This window comes from Ovis aries, chromosome 19, assembly GCF_016772045.2.
Source record: "Ovis aries strain OAR_USU_Benz2616 breed Rambouillet chromosome 19, ARS-UI_Ramb_v3.0, whole genome shotgun sequence".
Lineage (NCBI taxonomy): Eukaryota > Metazoa > Chordata > Mammalia > Artiodactyla > Bovidae > Ovis > Ovis aries.
In genome coordinates this window covers 10,762,061-10,784,281 of record NC_056072.1, presented here as the reverse complement: position 1 = coordinate 10,784,281, position 22,221 = coordinate 10,762,061, and the positions used below count along the sequence as shown (strand labels likewise).

Here is a 22,221-nt window from a genome sequence, read left to right as displayed (position 1 = left end):
CCACTGTGCTGCCTGCTTGGCAGCGCGCTTTCCCTAGGTGTCTGGGTCCCAGCTCCAGGGGGCCCCTCCTCAGAGCTCCTGAAGTCAAAGCACCAGCTGGTACCAATTTGCAGTCATTCTAAGTTCCTAGGGCATGTCCCAGGCTCTGTTCCCTGGGAAGCCAACTCCGAGATGGAGATTAGAGTGCTGAAGCTTCACTGGGGAGTGATCTGAGGACCATCAACCTCTGGAAGAGAAGGGAAAGCATCAGAACAAGATGAGGGAGAATTGGGCTGTGATGCAGGCTCCACCAAGGCTCAGCCACCCCCACGGGCAGCTGTGAAAGGGCCTGGCCCTTCACTGTTGTCTGCTCGAGCCCTAAATGGAGGCATCATTGGATGCAGCCCACTCCTGGGAGAGGGGTGTGATCCCGCGAGAGGGATGTGATCCCATGTGAGGGGACTCCTCCCAGGTAAAGGCAATTCCCATTCATAGCTGAGGGCTGTCCGCCAGCACCACCCTGCAGCTTATTACCTTCAGTCTTGAGTGGGGATCTAGGTGGCACAATCAGAATTCACTGCAAGGGTTTCTCCTCCAAGCCTCTACATTCAATCACCCCAACCTCTTCCCTTGGCGTCTCACCTAGGTGTTAACATCTCTCGATTACCTCCTGCCCGCTTTCTGCATTCTCCACCACCTGTCCCAGCAATTCCTCATGCTAGAGCCTCCTTGCGCTGTTCCTGTTTGCTGATGGATGCACTTCTTCCACCAAAATGACACCTACACCGTCAGGAAGGAACAGGCAGGGTGAGAAACCCACACTTTTGGACTGAATTTTCGCCCTTTCGACCAGGTTGCATATAACCCTGAAAGGTCAAGTTGGGAAACATCAGGATGATGTTTCACTTTCAGCTCATTGGTACCCCCATAATCATCTACTGGTACAGAAATCTGGAGTGAAATAACCAGTGACTGTCCTGCGCCCTCTGAGGGTGTGCCCCGCAGGTAGGAATGTGTCTGAACCCTCGGAGCCCCTTCCAGTGTAACCCAGTAACTGCATTTCCGACCTACTAGTGCACTAAATGGCTCCCTCCTGATCTGAAAACATTAGCACAGTCACAACCTGAGCAGAAGCCTAACTTCACGTAGAAAGGACTCAGGCCTGGGGCTCAGTGACTGAAGCATGGTCTAAATGGGTCCTAAAGGGATAGGAGTGAATCGATGATTTCTTCTTTCCATTTCAGGCTGCACCAAATCTGGTTTTCAGCAGAACTAAAATACAAGAGACCCAGACCAGTATATCCTAAACAAACAGTCCCGGTCAGTTCATCAAGGGTCCGTCAGCACATTTACGTGTAGACACAGGGGTTTCAGGAGACATGTCTGAACTATAATTCGCTGGTTTTCATCACCAGCATTAAGAAGCAGTCAGAATACAGTTCGCTTCAGTTATCCATTATTTTATTAATGAGGAAGGACTATGATTCAGATGATTAATTTCACAGGGGGAGTTTAAACCCTGGTAAGCACCACTCCTGTAATATGTACTAGGAACTTGATTACAAGGAAGAAGCAAAACACAAATCATTAATACCAAAACATCCCTCACTGAGAATAAGTCTCCCCACCCCACCTCCCACGACGTATTAAAGACTTCAAATCTAAAAACCTAAACATATGTTACAAGATTTAACATTAAGACTAAAGTTTATCTTGTTAAACACGCTTTACAATACACTGAGTGTCTTCTCGCCTTCCCTTGATTCTCCAGTTATGTGAAGGAGCCTTTTTCATCATTTTTCTCCTCCGTGTCTGTCGTCTTCTCTGTCCCCAAGCAGGACAAAGAAGGACTGAGTAGATGATGAGGTTGCGACTACGACGTCTGCTCTGCAGCCCATGTGTGCTAGCTCCGGAAGTGGTCCTCGCTGCTGGGGGGCACCTCCTTTTGTAGGTTTGCCCTGCTGGTCTTTCCGGCAGCTTCAAGCCAGGGATGCTGAAGGACCTGGTGAGCTGTGTAGCGCTTTTTGGGGTTTACCACCAGCAACCGGCTCACCAGATCTTTGGCAGCTGTTGGAATGATAGAAGGATGGAAAAATGAGATGGATGCAGATGGTTCAGAGTTTTCCTTTTCCATACAGGAAATAAGAACACAAACATCTGTGTTAGCAACAAGTGCTGGACCAGAACACCACTGGCCCTCAGAACTGTCTGCCATGATGGAAGCTTTCCACATCTGCACTACCCCCTTGGGGCTGATGAGCATTTGAAATTCATCTGGTGCAACTGACAAGCTGAATTCTTCTTGCATTTCCTTTTAATTCACTGACACTTAAATTCAAATAGCCCCATGCAGCTGCAGGGCTACCGTGTTAGACGTGGAATCGTGAGGTCAGGCCCACCACTACCACCCATAGCGCCATCCAGCCCAAGAGGACACACAGAGGGCATGAACCATACCTATACATATTTTAAATGTGTAAATCAAGGGAAAGATTTCACCAAAAGGCCAAAAGGGAGGGCCAAAAGGGAGGAGGACCACACAAGCTTCTGCTCCACTACAAGTATCTCTGACTTTCACCCTCTGACCTTCCAGAGCCTCTGTGCCCCAAGGATGCCCCTAGAGACCTGACTATTCACAAGTGAAATAAGCATCTCTAGTCTGTCCGATTCTGTATGTGAGATGGCTTTGATCTTTCCAAATGAGGATTCCACGTTTCTGATATTTTTCCAGTGGTGGAAAAGTATCTGGTGACTCCAACTGGTGGTAAGACTTACATATCAAAGCAAGTCATGTGTTTGGGACGCTATGGAGATCTACACAAAGCTAGCAGGAAATAAAGGAAAGCAGAGGATGCAGACGGCCCAGGTACTGTAGCAAGTTCTCTGGGTATCGTTTCACACATCTGACCTAAAAACAGGCTCTGCAGTCAGATCCCAGAAGGGGCCCAGTTCCCCACCCCCAAACCCCCTCCTGCCTGGGAAGCCCAAAGTCTCACCATCAGAGATATTGTCCCAGTAAGGAGCCAGGAATTCAAAGCGGCCAAGCTGGATGATGTTAAAGAGCTCCTCCTGGTCCCTCTCTGGGCTGCGGAACGGGGGGAAGCCGCACAGGAGGATGTAGAGGATCACGCCTGCGGCCCACATGTCCACCTCCAGCCCGTAACCTGTGCAGCGGAGGCAGAAACACATCATCTCTTGGCTGCCATCTTGGTACGGAGGGGGTCTCAAAACCACACATTCAGCCAAACAGACAACTCTGTGTGTATCCACTCCTGATGTCTCTATAGACTCAGTGAGTTCAAAATTTAACTCACCCTGTTCCCATCTGCCAAAGAGCTTTCTTTTCCAACACCCTGTGTTAGCTGGCGTGAGCCCTACTGTCCTGGCTTCCCAGAGTTCACGTAGTCTTTCTTTCTTTTTTTTTTTTTTTCAAATATTTATTTACTTATATATTTACCTGGCTGTGCCAGGTCTTAGCTCCAGCATATGGGATTTTTAGTCTTCACTGTGGCATGGGAACCCTTTGTTGCAGCATGCAGGATCTAGTTCCCTGACCAGGGATCGAACCTAAGTCCCCTGCATGCAGAGTCCACCAGGGAAGTCCCCAGCTTATTTGCTTTCTTTCCTCTCTGACCCAAGAGAGTAATGCCTCCCTTAAAATGTCTGTAGTCACTCACTACTCTCCTGTCACACTGTCACATTACCACGGCAACTCTGCTGGCCACACTGAGTCCAGACTCATTCGTGGGGAATCCAGGCTAACCCTCCCCGTCCAACTGCACTTCCCTCTGCTCTACTGAGGCTGGTTTTGCAAAGTCTCTGCCACCCAACTTCCATGCATAGGCTAATCTCTGCATCTTGGCTTCCCTGATGCATTTGCTGCTGGGATAAAACTCTCCCTTCTCCCTACCCCCAAGCTTATAACCCGTCTAGAGCTTTCCCATCTTGAGCCATCATAGGTAGTTTAACTGATTTCTCCTGGAGTACAAGGATGGCTAAATAATTATTCACATACTTGGAGCCATATAATGATGATGAAGATGATTTCCTCGTATATCCTTTACAGAGTCTATCACTAAACTAGCCCATTGGACCCTTATACAATATGCAATATATATATATTATTCATGAGGTTTGAATTGGGACCTCGTTTTCCTTTAATTGCGAGGTTAAAAAGGAGTTTTAAAGCCAATTACCATAAGAACTGCTCCATATCTCTCCCTTAGAGGCAGCTTTGGGTGAGTGGCTAAATGACCTTGCTTGCTTGAGTTTCCCATTCAATTCTCCACCGTCTTTCATCTCACTGTCCCACCAACACACACACACTCACAATCTCCTCTCTGTAATAAGAGCAGCCCTGATGAGGAACAAGTTCTTATGCTTTGGTCAAGGAGACCTACTTCAAATAGTTAATATACAAGTGCAAATGCAGAACCAATCTCTGAGATTTTTTCACTGCTTCATGTTGAAAAATGTGAAATTTAAATACGAAAAAGTAAACACTGGTTAGTAAGCGAGCTAGAGTCCCACAGAACCATGTGTAACTGTTACCTTTCTCAGAGAGGATTTCAGGAGCTACATAAGTTGGAGTCCCACACACAGTAAATATAGGCCTCACCACATGCTTTGCAAGACCAAAATCAGCCAGTTTCAAGGTGGTAGATTTGTCCTCATTTCGCTGAACCTGCAAGAAGCCAAAATCCCCAAATCACCAAAATTGCGATGAGAACAAAGACGAAATAGAACAATGAACATAAAAATTCAGGACAAGCAAACAATAAAACACGGGCGCTTATAAATTAACCTGGCACTGACAAATTCAACTTGACCTCAGTGACACTTGCTTACTAAAAAGCCAATGAGTTAGATTTTCTCTGCTGTCCAATGTGGTAGTACCATATTGTCACAGATGGCTATTTATTTTAAATTAAATTCATTTAACTCGAGTTAAATTAAAAATTCAGTTTCTCAGATGCACTAGCCACGTTTCAAGTGTTCAAATGCCATCTGTGGCTGAGGGCTACCATATTGGACCAGGAAAATCTACATTACCATCATGACAGAAAGCTCCATTGAGCAGCACTGAGTTAGAACAAGGATCAGTGATCAGTGATGTTTCTGAGCAAGTGTGTGCGTGCCTGCTAAGCTGCTTCAGTCATGTCCAACTCTGTGACCCCATGGACTGTAGCCGGCCAGGCTCCTCTGTCCATGGGATTCTCCACGCAAGAATACTGGAGAGGGTTGCCATGCCCTCCTCCAGGGGATCTTCCCAACCAAGGGATTGAACCCAAAAACTGCAGGTAGATTCTTTACCAACTGAGCCACCTGGGAACCCCATTTTTTGAACACAGACTAGCTTTAACAAGAGCTAAAAAATGCTGTGGGTAACCCAAAATCTGACCAGAGGGAAAAAAAAGAAAAGGAAGAGAAGTAGGAACTGGAATGAAAGAGTAGACAAATAAGCAGTGGAGGCTAAAATTGTATGGTTTACCTAACAAACACCTCTGTCACGCTTCTTCGGGGCCAGGCATTGTGTATAACATATTACAGAATACTAATTCACGTAATCCTCACTGTAGTCTTGTGAGGCCACTCACATCCCCATTTTACAGATGAGCATATGGAGGCACAGTGACACAGTAAATGGTGAGCTGCAGTTTGAACCCCGAACACTTGGGCTTTACAGTCTGTGCTTATAACTAGTGTATGACCCCAAATCTTCCAGCAAAGGGTTATTTCTGTTGCAGGAGGCAGCACCTGGGGGGGCTGGAGGGCATTAGGCAGGGCTCTGGTTCTCCCTGAGCCCCATCAGTCCCACGGCACAGCGACACCCCAAAATGCAGGGCGGGCAGCCCCGCCCTACCCCCCCACTCCCACCCCCTATCTCCCCAGACAAGGGTAAGTGCTCCAAATATGCTTTGGTTCCTGCCAGAGAGCTTACATCTCTGTAAGCAGACTGTGTCTTAATCACTGAGCCCGAGCCACCGTTGCACAGGCTAATCGATGTCTCCATAATTAACCTGACCTAATGGAATCAAGATTGCCAGGAGAAATATCAATAACCTCAGATAGGCAGATGACACCACCCTTATGGCAGAAAGTGAAGAGGAACTAAAAAGCCTCTTGATGACAGCGAAAGAGGAGAGTGAAGAAAACGAAGATCATGGCATCTGGTCCCATCCTTTCATGGGAAATAGATGGGGAAACAGTGGAAACTGTCAGACTTTATTTTTTTGGGCTCTAAAATCACTGCAGATGGTGACTGCAGCCATGAAATTAAAAGACGCTTACTCCTTGGAAAGAAAGTTATGACAAACCTAGATAGCATATTCAAAAGCAGAGACATTACTTTGCCAACAATGGTCCATCTAGTCAAGGCTATAAACGGTTTTTCCAGTGATCATGTATGGATGTGAGAGTTGGACCGTGAAGAAAGCTGAGTGCCGAAGAATTGATGCTTTTGAACTGTGGTGTTGGAGAAGACCCTTGAGAGTCCTTTGGACTGCAAGGAGATCCAACCAGTCCATTCTGAAGGAGATCAGCCCTGGGTGTTCTTTGGAAGGAATGATGCTAAAGCTGAAACTCCAGTACTTTGGCCACCTGATGCAAAGAGTTGACTCATTGGAAAAGACCCTGATGCGGGGAGGGATTGGGGGCAGGAGGAGAAGGGGACGACAGAGGAAGAGATGGCTGGATGGCATCACCGACTCAATGGACGTGAGTCTGAGTGAACTGTGGGAGTTGGTGATGGACAGGGAGGCCTGGCGTGCTGCGATTCATGGGGTCACAAGGAGTCAGACACGACTGAGCGACTGAACTGAACTGAACTGAACTGAACTGAATGGAATCACAGATGTAGAGCCAAACACTCTTCTGCTTCGGTCTGTGTGTGGAGACAGACAACAGCCCTAAAGGGGACTGGGGAGGTAACTCTGAGAATAATCTACACTAGAAAATCTAGTTTGGAAGGGAGGGACAAAAAACCATGTGCTGACTTAAGTTTCCAGATGGGCCATCTTCATGAATCCCATTTGCTGGGTGACTAATGAAAAAAATCTGTGCCTTGCAAACATATGGAAATATTCCCAACCAAATGATCAGCAGTAAAAGCGTGTGGCTGATTGAATACACCCAAACAAACCATGTACATCTTTGCAATATAACAAAGACAGCCTTCCCTTCCTCAAAGAAACCCCCTGATTCTAAAACCTGGCTGCATAACAGGGGGAGCAGATGAAACAGGAAGGAGACTCAGTCGTTCATTTTGAAATTTTTCATGAGATTTATTCTGAAAATGCATTATGTTAAATGTCCATGGGCTGATAGACATATTTTTCAAATACCAATCTGTTTTCTTTTTTTTTTTTTTCCAATCTGTTTTCTTAAAGAAAATATTTTATGGCTTTTCTAAAATAATATATTGCTTCTTATCTCCATTGCTTTTCTCTTCAAGCCTCCAGATGATGAGACCCACAGCAGAAGCTGAGGGGTGGTTAAGATCTGCAGGGCTGTTTGCTCCTTCCAGAAAGTGAGATGCATCGTGTTTTTAATTCTTCTGTCTCCAGCCTCTGCTGTCATGAATTATGTAACATTTCTCAGAGCTGACAGTGTGACTTTAGACTTCTTGTTTCCTTCACCTACAAGACCAGCCTAACTACATTTACGCTCACACACTGACAGTGTGAATTTTGTTTTGGGTTTTTTGTTTTCCAACAGGCACTTCACAATCTTGCCCTTGGAACAGTTCTTATCTTAATCCTTAAATTCAAATGAGTGACATCCTCCTGGAATAACTCTTCCTCCTAGAATTTGTGGAACTTTTTTTTTTTTAATTGAAAAGTGAAGTCACTCAGTCGTGTCTGACTCTTTGTGACCCCGTGGACTATAGCCCACCAGGCTCCTCAGTCCATGGGATTCTCCAGACAAGAATACTGGAGTGGGTTGCTATTTCCTTCTCCAGGGGATCTTCCCAACCCAGGGATCGAACCCAGGTCTTCCACATTGCAGGCAGACGCTTTAACCTCTGAGCTACCAAGGAAGCCCTTTCAATTTTTTAATTGAAGTATAGTTGATTAACTGCCCTGACTGGCTCAGCAGAAGAATCTGCCTGCCAATACAGGAGACAGAGATTCGAACCTTGGGTCAGGCAGATCCCCTAGAGGAGGAAATGGCAGCCCACTCCAGTATTTTTGCCTAAAAGCAAAAATCCCGTGGACAGAGTCCAAAGGGTCGCAGAGTCGGACATGACTGAGCACACACACATAGTTGACTGACAATGTTGTGTTAGATTCTGGTATACAGCAAACTGATTCAGTTATGTATCTATATTTTTTTTCATATTCTTTTCCAGTAGAGTTACTGACAAGATACTGAACATAGTCCCTTGTGCTATACAGTAGGACCTTCTTGGTTAGCTATTTTATACACAGCAGTGTGTACCTGCTAATCTCAAACTCCTAGTTTATCCCTCCTCTACCCTTTCCCCTTTGGTGACCATGTTTGTTTTCTATGTCTGAGTGTGTTTCTGTTTTGTAAATAAATCCATTTGCATCATATTTCCAACTCCACGTATAAGTGGTATTGTATTTGTCTTCCTCTGACTTCCTTCATTTAGTATGATAATCTCTAGATGCATCTTTTATAAAAAGTATTTTTAATTTTTTAATTAGAGTATAAGTGCTTTATAATGTTGTGTTAGTCTCTGCTGCACAACAACGTGCGTCAGCTGTATGTATACATATATCCCCTCCCTGAACCTCCCGGTCATCTCCCCCATTCCACCCCTCTAGGTCATCCCAGCACCCAGCCAAGCTTCCTGTGCTACACAGCAACTTTCTTCTAGCTATCTATATTACGCGTGATAGAGTATCTATGTCCATGCTGCTCTCTCATTCATCCCACTCTTTCCTTCTCCCTTCTTCTGTGTCCACAAGTTCACTCTCTATGTCTGAGTCTCTCTTCCTGCCCTGCAAACAGGTTCATTGGTACCATTTTTCTAGATCCATACATATGGGTTAATATACCATATTTATTTTCCCCTTTTTGACTCACTTCATTCTGCATGACAGACTCTAGGTTCATCCACATCTCGATAAACGACCCAATTTCGTTCCTTTTTATGGCTGAGTAATATTCCATTGTATATACGTCGTACCACACCTTATTTATCCATTCCTCTGTCTGTGGACATTTAGGCAGCTTCTTGTCTATTGTAAACAGTGTCGCTATGAACATTGGGGTGCATGCATCTTTTCATATTAGAGCTTTCGCCTTTCCCAGATCCTTCGTGCATGAATGGGATTGCTGGATCATAGGTAACTCTATTCTTAATTTTTAAGGAACCTTTATACTATTTTCCATGGTGGCCGCAGACAATTTACATTGTGCAGAACTTCTGAAACCATCAAATTCTCCACCCAAATGGGCAACTCATCCAAAACATCCTCCCACCAGACTATCATTCACTTTGACTGAAATCTCAAGATGAAAAGATCCCACAGCTTCACGTGGCAGACCATACTGATTATAATCAGCTTAACATGTGAGGAGGTTCACCCCATACTGATTCAGAATTTCATCCCCACCCCGTTTTCTAAGACCTGCCCGCCCTCCCCCCAGGTCACCTCTGGCTTCTCTAACAGGCTCCCAGGCGGTACCTTCCTGGGCCATGCTTGGCTGAGGGCCCGCCCACAGCCCCGGTGCCCACATCTGACCTTGCCCTCAGCCCAAATCTCCATTTCTCTGCCTACAGGTCTATCTAAACTCACTTCTCTAGGTCACATTCCTTCCGGGGCTTGTTTTCAGTTGCCCTCTAAGACAGAGTGTTAGAGATTATTTTATATGTTACTTCAACGACTGTTGATCCATCTAGGTCCAACATCCCTTTTCCCAGCCACACCAAAGTCCCCTTCTTTGAATGCAGGCAATCTATATTAGTTACATTAGCAGCCCAGTCACATCTAGACTGTCTCAAAGATTCAAGAGGAATCATTCTTTTTCTGAGCCATTAACAACTTCCTCTCCTTCAAGGCACAGCAGTCTGTTTTTTTAAAGTTAATTTTTGGCTGTGAAGGCACAATTTAAATATGATCTTGCAATGATTATCGCTGAACAGCAGGTGGCAGCACAGTACAGACCACACAGCAAGTGGCTGCCCTAAGAAAAGGGATAAAAAGCTTATTTATCTTCAACTTCTTACTTGATCCTTCATGCTTCCTCTGGCCTTCTCCCTCCAAGTTTCCATTTCTAACTGGCCATGAGGACTGGAATGACCTTAAAAACCAATTCACATGGAAACGCCAATGTCTAGAATCAACTTACATGTCAACAGCAAAAAAAAAAGAATGAAACAATCAATGGGGATGAAATTTTCCCTGGGACCTGTCACATGACCAGCCTATGACACGCCTTTGGTGCCTACACATCATCACTTCTCCGGCTCCTGTTTGCTTCTCCCAGGGCTCAGTCAACACCACACAGCGCATTCCAACCCCACCAAGGGAACACAGGCTGACAGAAGCAGCAATTAACACTGATATTTCTGCGAGCTGGAACTTCTCATAATTAAAACTTCTTTTGCAGCTCTCAGGAGTCTAAATAGCCCTAAAGGAAGAAGGAAATTAGCATCTTATCAGGAAATATGATCACTAGAAATAAAGTATGTTCAGTAACACAGGCCTAAAATTTTACTCTAGGGCCCAATTACCAGATATAAATATTTCTGCTGGTGAAAACAACATGATAAGCTTGTTGGATCCATTAAGAGTTCTTGGCACATTCTGGAAGTCTCTAAAGGCAGCCACAATCAGCCATGTAATCAAAAGTTAGTTCTGACATCATCACTCTCCCATTTGGCAGAGACAGGTATTGATATAGACAGTAGCCATCTATTAAAGGAAGAAACAATCACTTTGATAACACAAAGCAGAATACAAAATTAAAGACCACCCAAGAGCATTAATTGATGGACAGCAGTCACCATGGTGATATTTACTAATATTAACTCTCAAAAGACCAGCCAAATTTGCGACATAATTATATCAGGAAATTTAGAGATGACACCTTTCTAAACCCAGATAATGAGCTTATTGTCAAATCCACCACTCCCCAGATCTCTTTCTGAAAAACCACAATGCACCGATGCTAAGTAGCGTTGAAATTCTGACATAGTATGAACTTCGAGTGCGTGTATGCTTAGTCATGTCTGACTGTTTGTAACCCCATGACTATAGCCACCAGGCTCCTCTGTCCATGGGATTCTCCAGGCAAAAATACTGGAGTTGGTGGCCATGCCCTCCTCCTTCCTGACTCAGAGATCGAACCCATGTCTCCTGCATCTCCCACATTGGCAAGCAGTTTCTTTACCACTGAGCCACCTGGGAAGCTCATGTTGAACTTTACTCACCCAGGAAAGGATAAACACAGTTTAGAAATGTGATAGGCCCATTCATTCAGAAAAATGCCAGCTGACAGATTATCCACAGGATACAAGAGATATTCCCCTATGCCACTAAATTTGGCTCAGATCTGTGGCTTTGTACAACTTCTGAAGGGGCCACATCACCATGAAAAAAACCTTTTTATTTAAAAACAAAGAAAGTGGGCTTTCTTAAAAATCAGAAATAGGGTCTAAATATTAAATTAATAGCAGTTAAAAGACGCTTACTCCTTGGAAGAAAAGTTATGACCAACCTAGATAGCATATTCAAAAGCTGAGACATTACTTTGCCAACAAAGGTCCGTCTAGTCAAGGCTATGGTTTTTCCAATAGTCATGTATGGATGTGAGAGTTGGACTGTGAGGAAGGCAGAGCACCAAAAAATCGATGCTTTTGAACTGTGGTATTGGAGAAGACTCTTGAGAGTCCCTTGGACTGCAAGGAGATCCAACCAGTCCATTCTGAAGGAGATCAGTCCTGGGATTTCTTTGGAAGGAATGATGCTAAAGCTGAAACTCCAGTACTTTGGCCACCTCATGTGAAGAGTTGACTCATTGGAAAAGACTTTGATGCTGGGAGGGATTGGGGGCAGGAGGAGAAGGGGATGACCGAGGATGAGATGGCTGGATGGCATCACCGACTCGATGGGTGTGAGTCTGAGTGAACTCCAGGAGTTGGTGATGGACAGGGAGGCCCGGCGTGCTGCGATTCATGGGTTCGCAAAGAGTTGGACACTACTGAGCGACTGAATTGATCTGAACTGAACTGAACAGCTCATGTACTAGATTGAAAACATAGCTATGCTGCAGTTTTCATCTCTCTCTCTCTCTCAAGATACACACAGACACACACACACACACTTTACTGCCTTTAAGGGCACTAAAACATGTATGAACTGAGATATAAATCCATGAAGAGTTGCTGAATGACTTCTTTCAGGCAGTTAGCTTGTCCACACTCAATGTACTCCCTGCAGTTTTTCTATTTCCTGAAGCAAACCTCTTCATGCCATCTGCAAGTGCTGACTTTCTTCATTTCAAAGATTGTTGACAAGTCAGTCCCTTAATACAAATGAGAGTCTCTCCTGCCCAAGAGATGAACCAGCTTGACAACCTGGTTCCGGGACCTTGCAGAGAAAATGCAAGCTCAGATGACTGTCCCCTAAAGAAATCGATCCTACAGGGTAAACAATCTTACCCCACATCCTCAAGAACATGTATCACCGTTGTAGTGATTTTTTAAGCACAGGCCCAAAGTGTCCCACACCCAGGCCTCTAATCTGAATCCTTCCTGCTTACACAACTCAGTGAAAACAACAGAGGAGCTATACAGAACACTGCTCTATCATGATTCCAAAGTGGCCACTTAAACAGAGTGCCACACTTCACACACAGGGAAGAACTGGGCTCAGACCTCAAACTGAAAAATGGTTGAGGACACTCAACTCATGCAAACACGGAATTCTTCAAGATTTCCTTGGTCGTTCACTGGTTAGGACTTGGTGCTTTCACTGCTCGGGGCCCAGGTTTGATCCCTGGTCGGGGAACTAAGATCCTGCAAGCCTCTTAGTGTGGTCAAAAAAAAAAGCAAAAATGAAATTTTTCAAAGGGAGATTTACTCACAATGGTAATTCCGATCACTCAGGCAGTCAGTCAGTGTTCTGCAATTCTATGAATTTGGGCCAAAACAAAGTTGTTTGATTGAAGGGTCAACTAGACCTCACTTCACCAGATAATTAGCTTGACTCACTCAGAGTTTCATTCTGCTTGTGGGAGCAATTTAGGCAGATGAATGTACCAGGATGATGTTTCTAGGCTGGCTCTACAACCATGAAATGAAAGGAAACAGGCTAACTCCCTGCCCCCTCCTCCAAAAAAAAAGTATGGTTTACAGAGACCACTGCGTCCATCTTCTCCAGCTTCATATGCAGCAATCTGGCTTTGGAGTCTTCCTCAGGATGTCCGCCTTATCATCAGACATGTTCTTAACATCATAATAATGACATCAGCTGCTGCTGATGGAAGGCTTGCTATTCACCAGGCAGCATGCTGGGGTCTATACTCATCCACTCATCCAACTGATATTTATTGACTATCCACTATGTGACAGAACTAGTCTAGGTTTCACGGTACAGTCTGAATAAAACAACGTTCCTGCTGTCCTAGGACTTTCCAAGAGGAGCAAAGAGAGAACAGACAAATAAATATGAAACAGATCAGGTGGTGATCGAGGTTACAAATAAGGAAGTGGAATAAAGGGCCAGAGAGTGACCATGTGAAGCGTGCTGTTCTAATGAAGCCCACTAGGAACACAGCTGAAGCTCAGAAACATGTTCAGTTGATTGCCTCATTGCAACAAGCGAGAAGGTGCACCTTGGGGATCCAAGCACCTTGGGGATCTAAGCAAGAGGGTGTTCAATGAACTAGTAAGATCTGGGCTGTGCCAGCTAATTTGGAAGAGGGTTCAAGAAAGTAGGATTTTGCTATGAATTGGAAACTGTCAGGATATGAGGACAATTCTGTGACTGGGCATCTTGGTAATTCTTATCTAAAAGGTGAGAAGAAGATGGGGCAGTGAGTCAGTCCCCAGGAAGGGAATACGTAGCCACACTTGTGGTCTGGACTATCCTGTTCTTATCTGGATTTGGACATCATGATGAAGAGGTCTTGATTCTGTTTGGATCCATCAGATGGCTATCCACTCCAGTACTCTTGCCTGGGAAATCCCATAGGCAGAGGAGCCTGGTGGGCTACAGTTAGTGGGGTCGAAAGAGCTGGACACGACTAAGCACGCATCATGGTTCTAGAGTGACCTTATTTCACATGGGTGTTTGGGGAGATGGTTTGCATCCAAAACCTGAACAGCTCAGCTGTGAGTGGCAGGCCACCTCCTGGTGGTCTCGGGCTAATGTTCCTTTCCCGTGAGCAATCCACCCTCAACCGTACAAGATAGGTACCATTACTATTTATTTTTCATAAATTAAGAAACAAAGCCCCAGAGAGACAAAAGGGCTGATGCTAGAGGCTTGTGGAATCTTAGTTTCCTGACCAGGGAGGGAACCCTGACCCTCGGCAGTGAGAACCCTGAGTCCTAACCACTGGACCAAGCCTTTTTAATTCCTGTGGCAAGACCTTTTCTTCAAAAGGCCCAGGGGGCTTTCAATGGGAGCATGGGCTCAAAGCCTACAGGGTGTCTGTTACCAGCAGACACCCTTAACACCTAGGCCACAAGATGTGCAAATGCCCAAGAAATGAAGTCCATGTGATCACTGTCCAAATGAAAATACTCTTCTCCCAGGGATGAGGAAACATATTCCATTCTGTTTAAATTGGAAGGCTACTTTCTCAATAATTTAATCAAAACCCATTTATTTCCACAATTTTTGAACTTTAAGCAAGTTTTACATACTGGAACAAGTATGTTAAAAAAAAAAAAAAAGACCATAAAGCTAATGTTCCAGGGATTTCCCTGGCTGTCCAGTGGTTAAGACATCCTGTTTTTACTGCAAGGGGTACAAATTCAATCCCTGATTGGGAAACTAAGATTATGCATGCCACACTCTATGGCCAAAAAAAGGAAAGAAAATTTCTTAGTCTGAACAAAAATGAAAATACAACATGTCAACATAAAAAATTATATACATATATATATTACATATATGTTACATTCTACAGGCTTCCCTGGTGGCTCAGATGGTAAAGAACCTGCCTGCAATGCGGGAGCCCTGGGTTTGATTCCTGGGTTGGGAAGATACCCTGGAGGAGGGCATGGCAGCCCACTCCAGTATTCTTGCCTGGAGAATCCCCATGGACAGAGGAGCCTGGTGGGCTACAGTCCATAAAGTCACAAAGAGTCAGACAGGACTGAATGACTTAAGTTGGGCAAGCACCTCGATCTTCTACAGTGCAAGGGTAACAGAATAGGTGACCATTCCTATGTTTTGTATCTCTTTCTTTTTTTAATTAAAAAATCATTTTTGTCTGCACCTTGGGGAATGTGGGATCTTAATGCCCAGACCAGGGATAGCACCTGGCACCCCCTGCATTGGAAACGCGGAGTCTTAACCCCTGGACCACGTGGACGGCCCCTGTGCCCCGGTTTATCTTTCCCAACTGCCGCCTCCCACCAGGGCAGGGCTCACCAGCAGATTCTCCGGCTTGAGGTCCCGGTGGACGATCCTCTTGCCGTGCAAGTGCACCAGGGCCTGGCACAAGTCCATGAGCATGAGGGCAGCCTCGCGCTCGGGGAACTTCACACTCTCGATGATGGCGTCGAACAGGTCCCCTCCCTGCACGTACTCCATGATCAGGTAGATCTCGGCGTCCGTTTCGTACACTTCGTGCAGCTTCACGATGTTGGGGTGAGACAGGCTCTGGATGATGAGGATCTCGCTGTCCACCATGTCCTCCTTCCCCTTGAGCTTGGACTTGTCGATGATCTTCATGGCGTAGGCCTGCCGGGTGCCGCGGTGCCTGCACTCCTTCACCACCGCGAAGTTCCCGTCGCCGATCACCCGGCCCGGCTCGTACTGCTTCCGCACGTCGGCCGCCAGGATGCCCGCGGGCCGCCGCCTCCGGCCCGGCCGCTCCGCCTTGCTCTCCTCCGGCCTCGTCTTGGGCTCCTTTTCGATTCTGGCTGGCGGCTCATCGCGGGGAGCCATCATCCTCCTCGCTCCGGACACCACGGGCTTCTTCTCCTTCTCCTCCTCCTGCTCGTCCCCTCGGGTCCCGGGGAGCTTCTCCGGATCCAGGTCAGCGTGATGCTCCCTCCGGAGCCAGCCTCCCGGCTTGCTCCTGCCTGCGTTCCTGCTGTCCTTCTCTCGGCGGGGCTGTGCTTCCCCAACGAAAACGTCCCTCTTGGCCTTGGCTGCAGCAGGGGGATGACCTTCCTGGCCTCCAGGATCTCTGTCCTCTTTCCTGTCGACGCTTTTGCTGGGTCTCCTCGGTTCCTGTGAGGGGTGCCCAGGACTGCTCCGGGGACCCTCCTTCCAGCCTTCCTCCCCACCCTGGAGCTTCTCCTCCGGGGATCTCCGGCAACTCCTGGTCCTCACCAGCCTCTCCACGTCGTAGCGGGGACACCTGCCCAGGTCCAGCTCGCTGGTACCCAGGGACAGTCGCTCCCTCTGCAGGCCCTGCTGGAGCTCTCGCTCCCGCTTACACTTTTCACACCTGATCAATTCCCCCGACGTCTTTTCGATCTCCACCGCCAGGTGCTTCTCTCCACTGGCACGCCTCTCCAGGGCGGCATCCTTGGGCGCCTTGCTGCCAGATTCGGGCTCCCGCTTCCCCTTCCCCCACTTCTTCGGGGTCCTCACCCTGTCCTCCCCTGGGGTCTGCCCCTGGGGTCTGATGGCTGCCGGGGACCTAGCAGCCTCCCCACTGCTCCTGGTGGTCTCCGTCTCCCCACAGGGGCGACCCCCTTTCACAGCTTTGCTATAAAGTCTGCTTCTCAGCCTTGGAGAGGGGATCTGGCTGTGCTGCTGGGTCAAAGTCAGAGCCCGGGCTTTGCTGGGGTACAGTTCCTCTACAGCCACCTGGATGTTCTTCAGTGTCAGCGGCTCTTTGCCCACCGCTATGAAGGCATCTCCTTCCCTGAAGAAATCAGACACACTCCTGATTTCCCGGCCTTTGAGGTTGAACAGCTTCCTCACACGGTCACTCTTCCACCTGGGAAAGCCCAGGGCCTCTGAGACATCAGCCAAGAGCTGCTCAAAGGTTTGCACTGATCGCCTGTTGAGGAGCAGGGTGATCTTGCGGAGGGGGTGGCCGCCCACCTTGACCACGGTCACGACCCTGGGCTTCAGCGGGCTGTTCTCAGCGTGGACAGGGTGAAGGCCACTCTGGGGGCTGAATGGAGGCACCACAGAGCTGCGTGATCCCAGGAATGGTTTCTCCAGGCTCCCTCGGCCAGCAGGCAGCCAGGTGCCCTGCAGCTTCTGCTCCGTGATTCTCGAGCTTAAACATTTTAGAGAATGTTCACAGAGACCTCGATGTCCTGTGGGGGGAAAAGGACAACACAGTATTAGTCTGCATGGTTCAAAGAGTCCTTTGACCAGCTCAGTCGGTAAAGAATCTGCCAGCAATGCAGGAGACCTGGGTTTGATTCCTGGGTCAGGAAGATCCCTTGGAAAAGGAAATGGCAACCCACTCCAGTATTCTTGCCTGGAGAATTCCATGGACAGAGGAGTCTGACGGGCTACAGTCCATGGGGCTGCAAGAGTCAGACACGACTTAGCGACTAAACCACCGCCAAACCTTTACTAAGATTGTTTCCTGGTGGCTCAGGTGTAAACAATCTGCCTGCAATAGCAGGAGACACATGCAGGAGATGCGAGTTTGATCCCTGGGTCAGGAAGATCCCCTGGAGGAGGAAATGGCAACCCACTCCAGTATTCCTGCCAAGGAAATCCCATGGACAGAGGAGCTGGGAGAATTACAGTCCAATGTGGTTGCAAAAGGGCCGGCCACAACTTAGCGACTGAACAAACGAACAAACAAAAAAAGTCTTTACTAAAGATGACTGATACTGTCACAGGTTAGACGTGTGCTTGTTGAGGGTCTGCTTGAAACAATGGAGCCATTACATGTGAGGCCTCCTGCCCAGTCTCCTCCAAGAGCGGCCAGGAATGCAGTATGGAGTCTGCACTGGGCCTGAGGTGTCCCCCCCAAGTCCCCTGGGTACCAGGATGGACCACACCTTGGGAGCCCCTTCTAGGCAAGGCCTGACCCTGAAGGCAGCTCCCACTATCCTAAACTTTCAAAAACCTACAACTGAGATAAAAGGTCCAAAATTTGCTGCTCAGGAAATACCAACAAGAGGTCGGAACTTTCTGGAACCTTAAAAATTCCAAATCTTTTTTTTTTTTTTTTCCTGCTAAGTCACAAAAGATTTTCCTTTCCATTTAAAAAATAATTGAAGTACATTTAATCCACAATGTTGTGTTAGTTTCAGGTGTACAGCAGAGTGACCCAGCCACACACACATATATATGTATCTATTCCCTTCTAGATTTCCCCTTACCCCTAAAGAATCCAAATCTTACCTACCTCTTCACCAAGAACAGTTTTCTCAGCTTGACTTTCAGGGTGAGGCAAGGTGCGAAGAGGTTATAAGCACAGATCTGGATTTGAATCCTGGAGCAGCCACTGACCCTATTTGTGAACTTGGACAAATACTCACAATCTGTTTTTTATTTTTATTTTTTCATGTATTAAGTGAGAATGATAACACCTTCCTCCCAGGATTTTGGGAGAGAGTAAATGAGAAAATGATTATGACTCACTTGAGCTTGACACATAGTAAGGGCACAGTGATTGTCAGTTATTAATACTATCCTTGTGACCTTAATATCTCTCTTGTATGATCATTTCATTCTGGTAGCCGAAATGACATGGTAGTCTTCTCCAAATGTGTTTTTCTCTCATTATCAAAAAAAGGAAAGAAGGAAATCAAAGTCATTTTATTCTTCAGAGCTTTAATAATGAGAATGTGCTCATTCTCATGATGTTTCCTGATAAACTGAATAAATGAATAAAACAAGACTGTATTTCCTGGTCAGACATACCCAGCTTTACCTCATTTTATTGTGCTCCACTTTCTTACGCTTTGAAGATATTACATTTTTTATTGATTGAAGGTTTGTGGCAACCCTAGGTCAAGCAAGTCTATGGACACCATTTTACCAAATGGCATTCGCTCACTTCATGTCTCTGTGCCATATTTTGGTAACTTGCGCAATATTTCAAGTTTGGTGATAATTGTTATATTTGTGATGGTGATCTGTGACCAGGGACCTTAGATGTTACTCCTATGGCTCACTGAAGGCTCAGATGATAGTTAGCTTTTTTTTTAATAACCAGTAAGGTATTTTTAAATTAGGGTATGTACCTGTTTTTTTGGCTGCTCCAGGTCTTTTTTTTTCTTTCTTTCCTTGAACTGAACACATTTTTTTTAATTAATCAATTTAATTGTAGGATAATAACTTTACAATATTGCGGTGGTTTTTGCCATACATCAACATGAATCAGCCACGGGTGCACAGGTGTCTCCCCATCCTGACCCCTCCTCCCCGCTCCCTCCCCACCCCCTCCCTCTGCGTTATCCCAGAGCACGGGCTTTGAGTGCCCTGCTTCATGCATCGAGCTTGCACTGGTCATCTATCTTACGTATGGTAATACATATGTTTCAATGCTATTCTCCCAAATCATCCCACCCTCCCCTTCTCCCATGTAGTCCAAAAGTCTGTTCTTTGCATCTGTGTTTCTTTTGCTGTCTTGCATATAGGATTGTTGTTACTGTCTTTCTAAATTCCATATATATGTGTTAATATACTGTATTGGTGTTTCTCTTTCTGGCTTACTTCACTCTGTATAATAGGCTCCTGCTCCAGGTCTTAGTTGTGACATGTGGGATCTGGCTCCCTGACCCGGGATCAAACCTGGGCCCCTGCATTGGGAACACGGAGTCATAACCACTGGCCAACAGGGAACTCCCTGTACATTGTTTTTTTTAAGACATAATGCCATGGGCAACTTAATAGGCAACAGTGGAGTATAAACATAACTTTTATATGTACTGCAAAATCAAAAACATTGGGATAGCCACTTTATTGCAGTGCTCAGGAATTGAACTTGCAACAGCTCCAAGGTATAACTGTACTTGAGACAAAAGTGGTTTAATTTTCATTTCTGCCCAGGGTAGAAAAGGAAACAGGAAAGTGATAGAATATGGAACTCAGTTAAAACCCAAGGATGGGCAGCAAATTATTAAAGTTGACCCCACAGGACCCCTATGTCACATCCTACGTGCAGGAACCTGCCATTTAGGCTTCCTTTAAGAATTTTTAAATGATTATTTTTAAGCACATCTGAGTTGTAGCAGACACTCCAGTTTTGCCAGGATGGGCAATTTGGCCCAGCATATTGACAGAATGTTGTGGGGTTTTTTTTTTTTTTTTTTTGGTTTTTAATTATAACATACAATCTGTTCTGAGATGATTTCCATCCAGACACAGGTGTCTGATTAGATGACAAGTGTGGCCCTACTGATTCTTCCCACATGCCATGACTTTATAAGCTCACCAGTCACGTTTGCAGTTAAACTATTTATTTACAGAGATCTGTCATTCCTTTCTTCTCATAATCCCCCTGATTTGCCTCCATTTTCGGCTGAGAAGGTTGATGCTGAGAGAGCAAGAGGAGAGGTCTCCAGGAGTTGCACTCGTTCCCGTTTCCTCAGGAAACAGGAAGGATGGCAAGAAAGGTGACCCTCAAATGCCCGTACACAGAAGGACTGTTGCTGCTGCTGCTGCTAAGTTGTCTCAGTCGTGTCCGACTCTTTGTGACCCCATAGACCGTAGTCCACCAGGCTTCCCCATCCCTGGGATTCTCCAGGCAAGAACGCTGGAGTGGGTTGCCATTTCCTTCTCCATTGCATGAAAGTGAAAAGTGAAAGTGAAGTCACTCAGTTGTGTCCGACTCCTAGCGACCCCATGGACTGCAGCCTACCAGGCTCCTCCGTCCATGGGGTTCTCCAGGCAAGAGTACTGGAATGGGGTGCCATTGCCTTCTCCGACACAGAGGGACTGTCTTTTCATTTGTTTTCCTTAGGGTGCTTCTTACAGAGTGGGACTCTCAATCTATTTATCAGGCTAAGGAAAGGGAAAACATGCTGTGGCTCAGGTGGTAAAGAATCTGCCTGCCAAGCAGGAGATACAGATTTGATCCCTGGGTCAGAAAGATCCCCTGGAGAAGGAAATGGCTACCCACTCCAGTATTCTTGCCTGGAGAATCCCATGGATGGAGGAGCCTGGCAGGCTAGAGTCCATGAGATCCAAAAGAGCTGGATGGGACTGAGTGAGCAAACAATTCCAGGAAAGGTTCAGGGCAGAACCAGGACAGGGAGCATTCCGTGAATACATGAGAGTTTAGCATGGAAGGGGGTTCAGGAGGGGCCCAGCGGAAGTCCAGGAAGGTCCCATCCCAGGAGACATACAATAGTACTCTTGGAGCAAGACAATCACTGTGGGTCACATATTCAGTGGTGACTCTGAGGATGACAGAGGCAAGTCATGATGAGAACTCAAGGTCCGAGATAGTGAGATTTCAGAGTCCGGGTGTAGTGGTAGGTGACTTGGCCTGTGGTACCCAGAGTTGGGATGGGGGCGAGTTGGCCATGCCCTGGGATGGCTGTGCCCCAGCTGGTTCCAGCAGACCCTAACTCAGAATACATCCTTGGTGGTTGGGAGAGCACTCTGGGCTCACTCCATCCCTGAATCCAGGAAAGGCTCCACGGGCATGGCCCCCAACCCAGGGCGCAGGCACAAAAGATGTGGAGACAGCACAGCACAGTCTCTGCCACACCACCATCACACATTCGTAGCCCACTGCCCAGGTGTTCTCAAACTCCCTTAAAACCTCTGTGACTTAGAGCCAGGGTGAGAACTTGGTACCCCTCCCCCGCAACATAACTCGGAGCTACAAAGGTAGCACTTCTGGTTTTATCTGTATCATGCTACTGGGGCATCCTAGGAAACGCAACCTCAAGATGCGATTATTTTTATCTTCTCTTCCACAAGCCCTCCTTCCTTCTTTAAATTTCTTAGTCCAGGGCAGATTTTTCTTCTTTAAAGGGAAGAGAAAAAATCAGGAGATTCTGAATGCCTGGTCCATGGGCAAGAAGAGCAAACAGCCTGGAGAGGAACAGCCTAGCACATCCCTGGGACCCTGAGTTCAATCTCCAGGATCAGCTCCATTGCCCAAGGAAAATAGTGCCCTGAGGACTTTGGGGCTGACGATAAGCAGCAC

The 22,221-nt window shown here is 46.5% G+C and overlaps 1 protein-coding gene across 1 annotated transcript; it reads right to left on the bottom strand.

Moving 5' to 3' along the window:
- Positions 1 to 1,423: 1,423 nt before the first annotated feature.
- On the bottom strand, positions 1,424 to 17,683 carry DCLK3 (doublecortin like kinase 3). Its single transcript, XM_042236709.2, has 4 exons — positions 15,558 to 17,683; positions 4,531 to 4,663; positions 2,976 to 3,143; positions 1,424 to 2,046 (listed from the first exon to the last, which is right to left on the bottom strand). Exons 1-4 carry the CDS (start codon positions 17,589 to 17,591, stop codon positions 1,883 to 1,885), a joined length of 2,499 nt encoding a protein of 832 aa, XP_042092643.2. The 5' UTR covers positions 17,592 to 17,683; the 3' UTR covers positions 1,424 to 1,882.
- Between the last annotated feature and the right edge of the window lie 4,538 nt (positions 17,684 to 22,221).

Bases quoted from the DNA above. Each gene is read 5' to 3' on its own strand.
- DCLK3 (XM_042236709.2), bottom strand. From the start codon at position 17,591: ATGGAATTCTCCAGGCAAGAATACTGGAGTGGGTTGCCATTTCCTTTT. The intron at 4,664-15,557 runs GTGAGCCCTGCC...GGCTTCTTGCAG, and splicing joins TCAAGCCGGAGAATCTGCTG to GTTCAGCGAAATGAGGACAA. The intron at 2,047-2,975 runs GTGAGACTTTGG...TCATTCCAACAG, and splicing joins CTGGGACAATATCTCTGATG to CTGCCAAAGATCTGGTGAGC.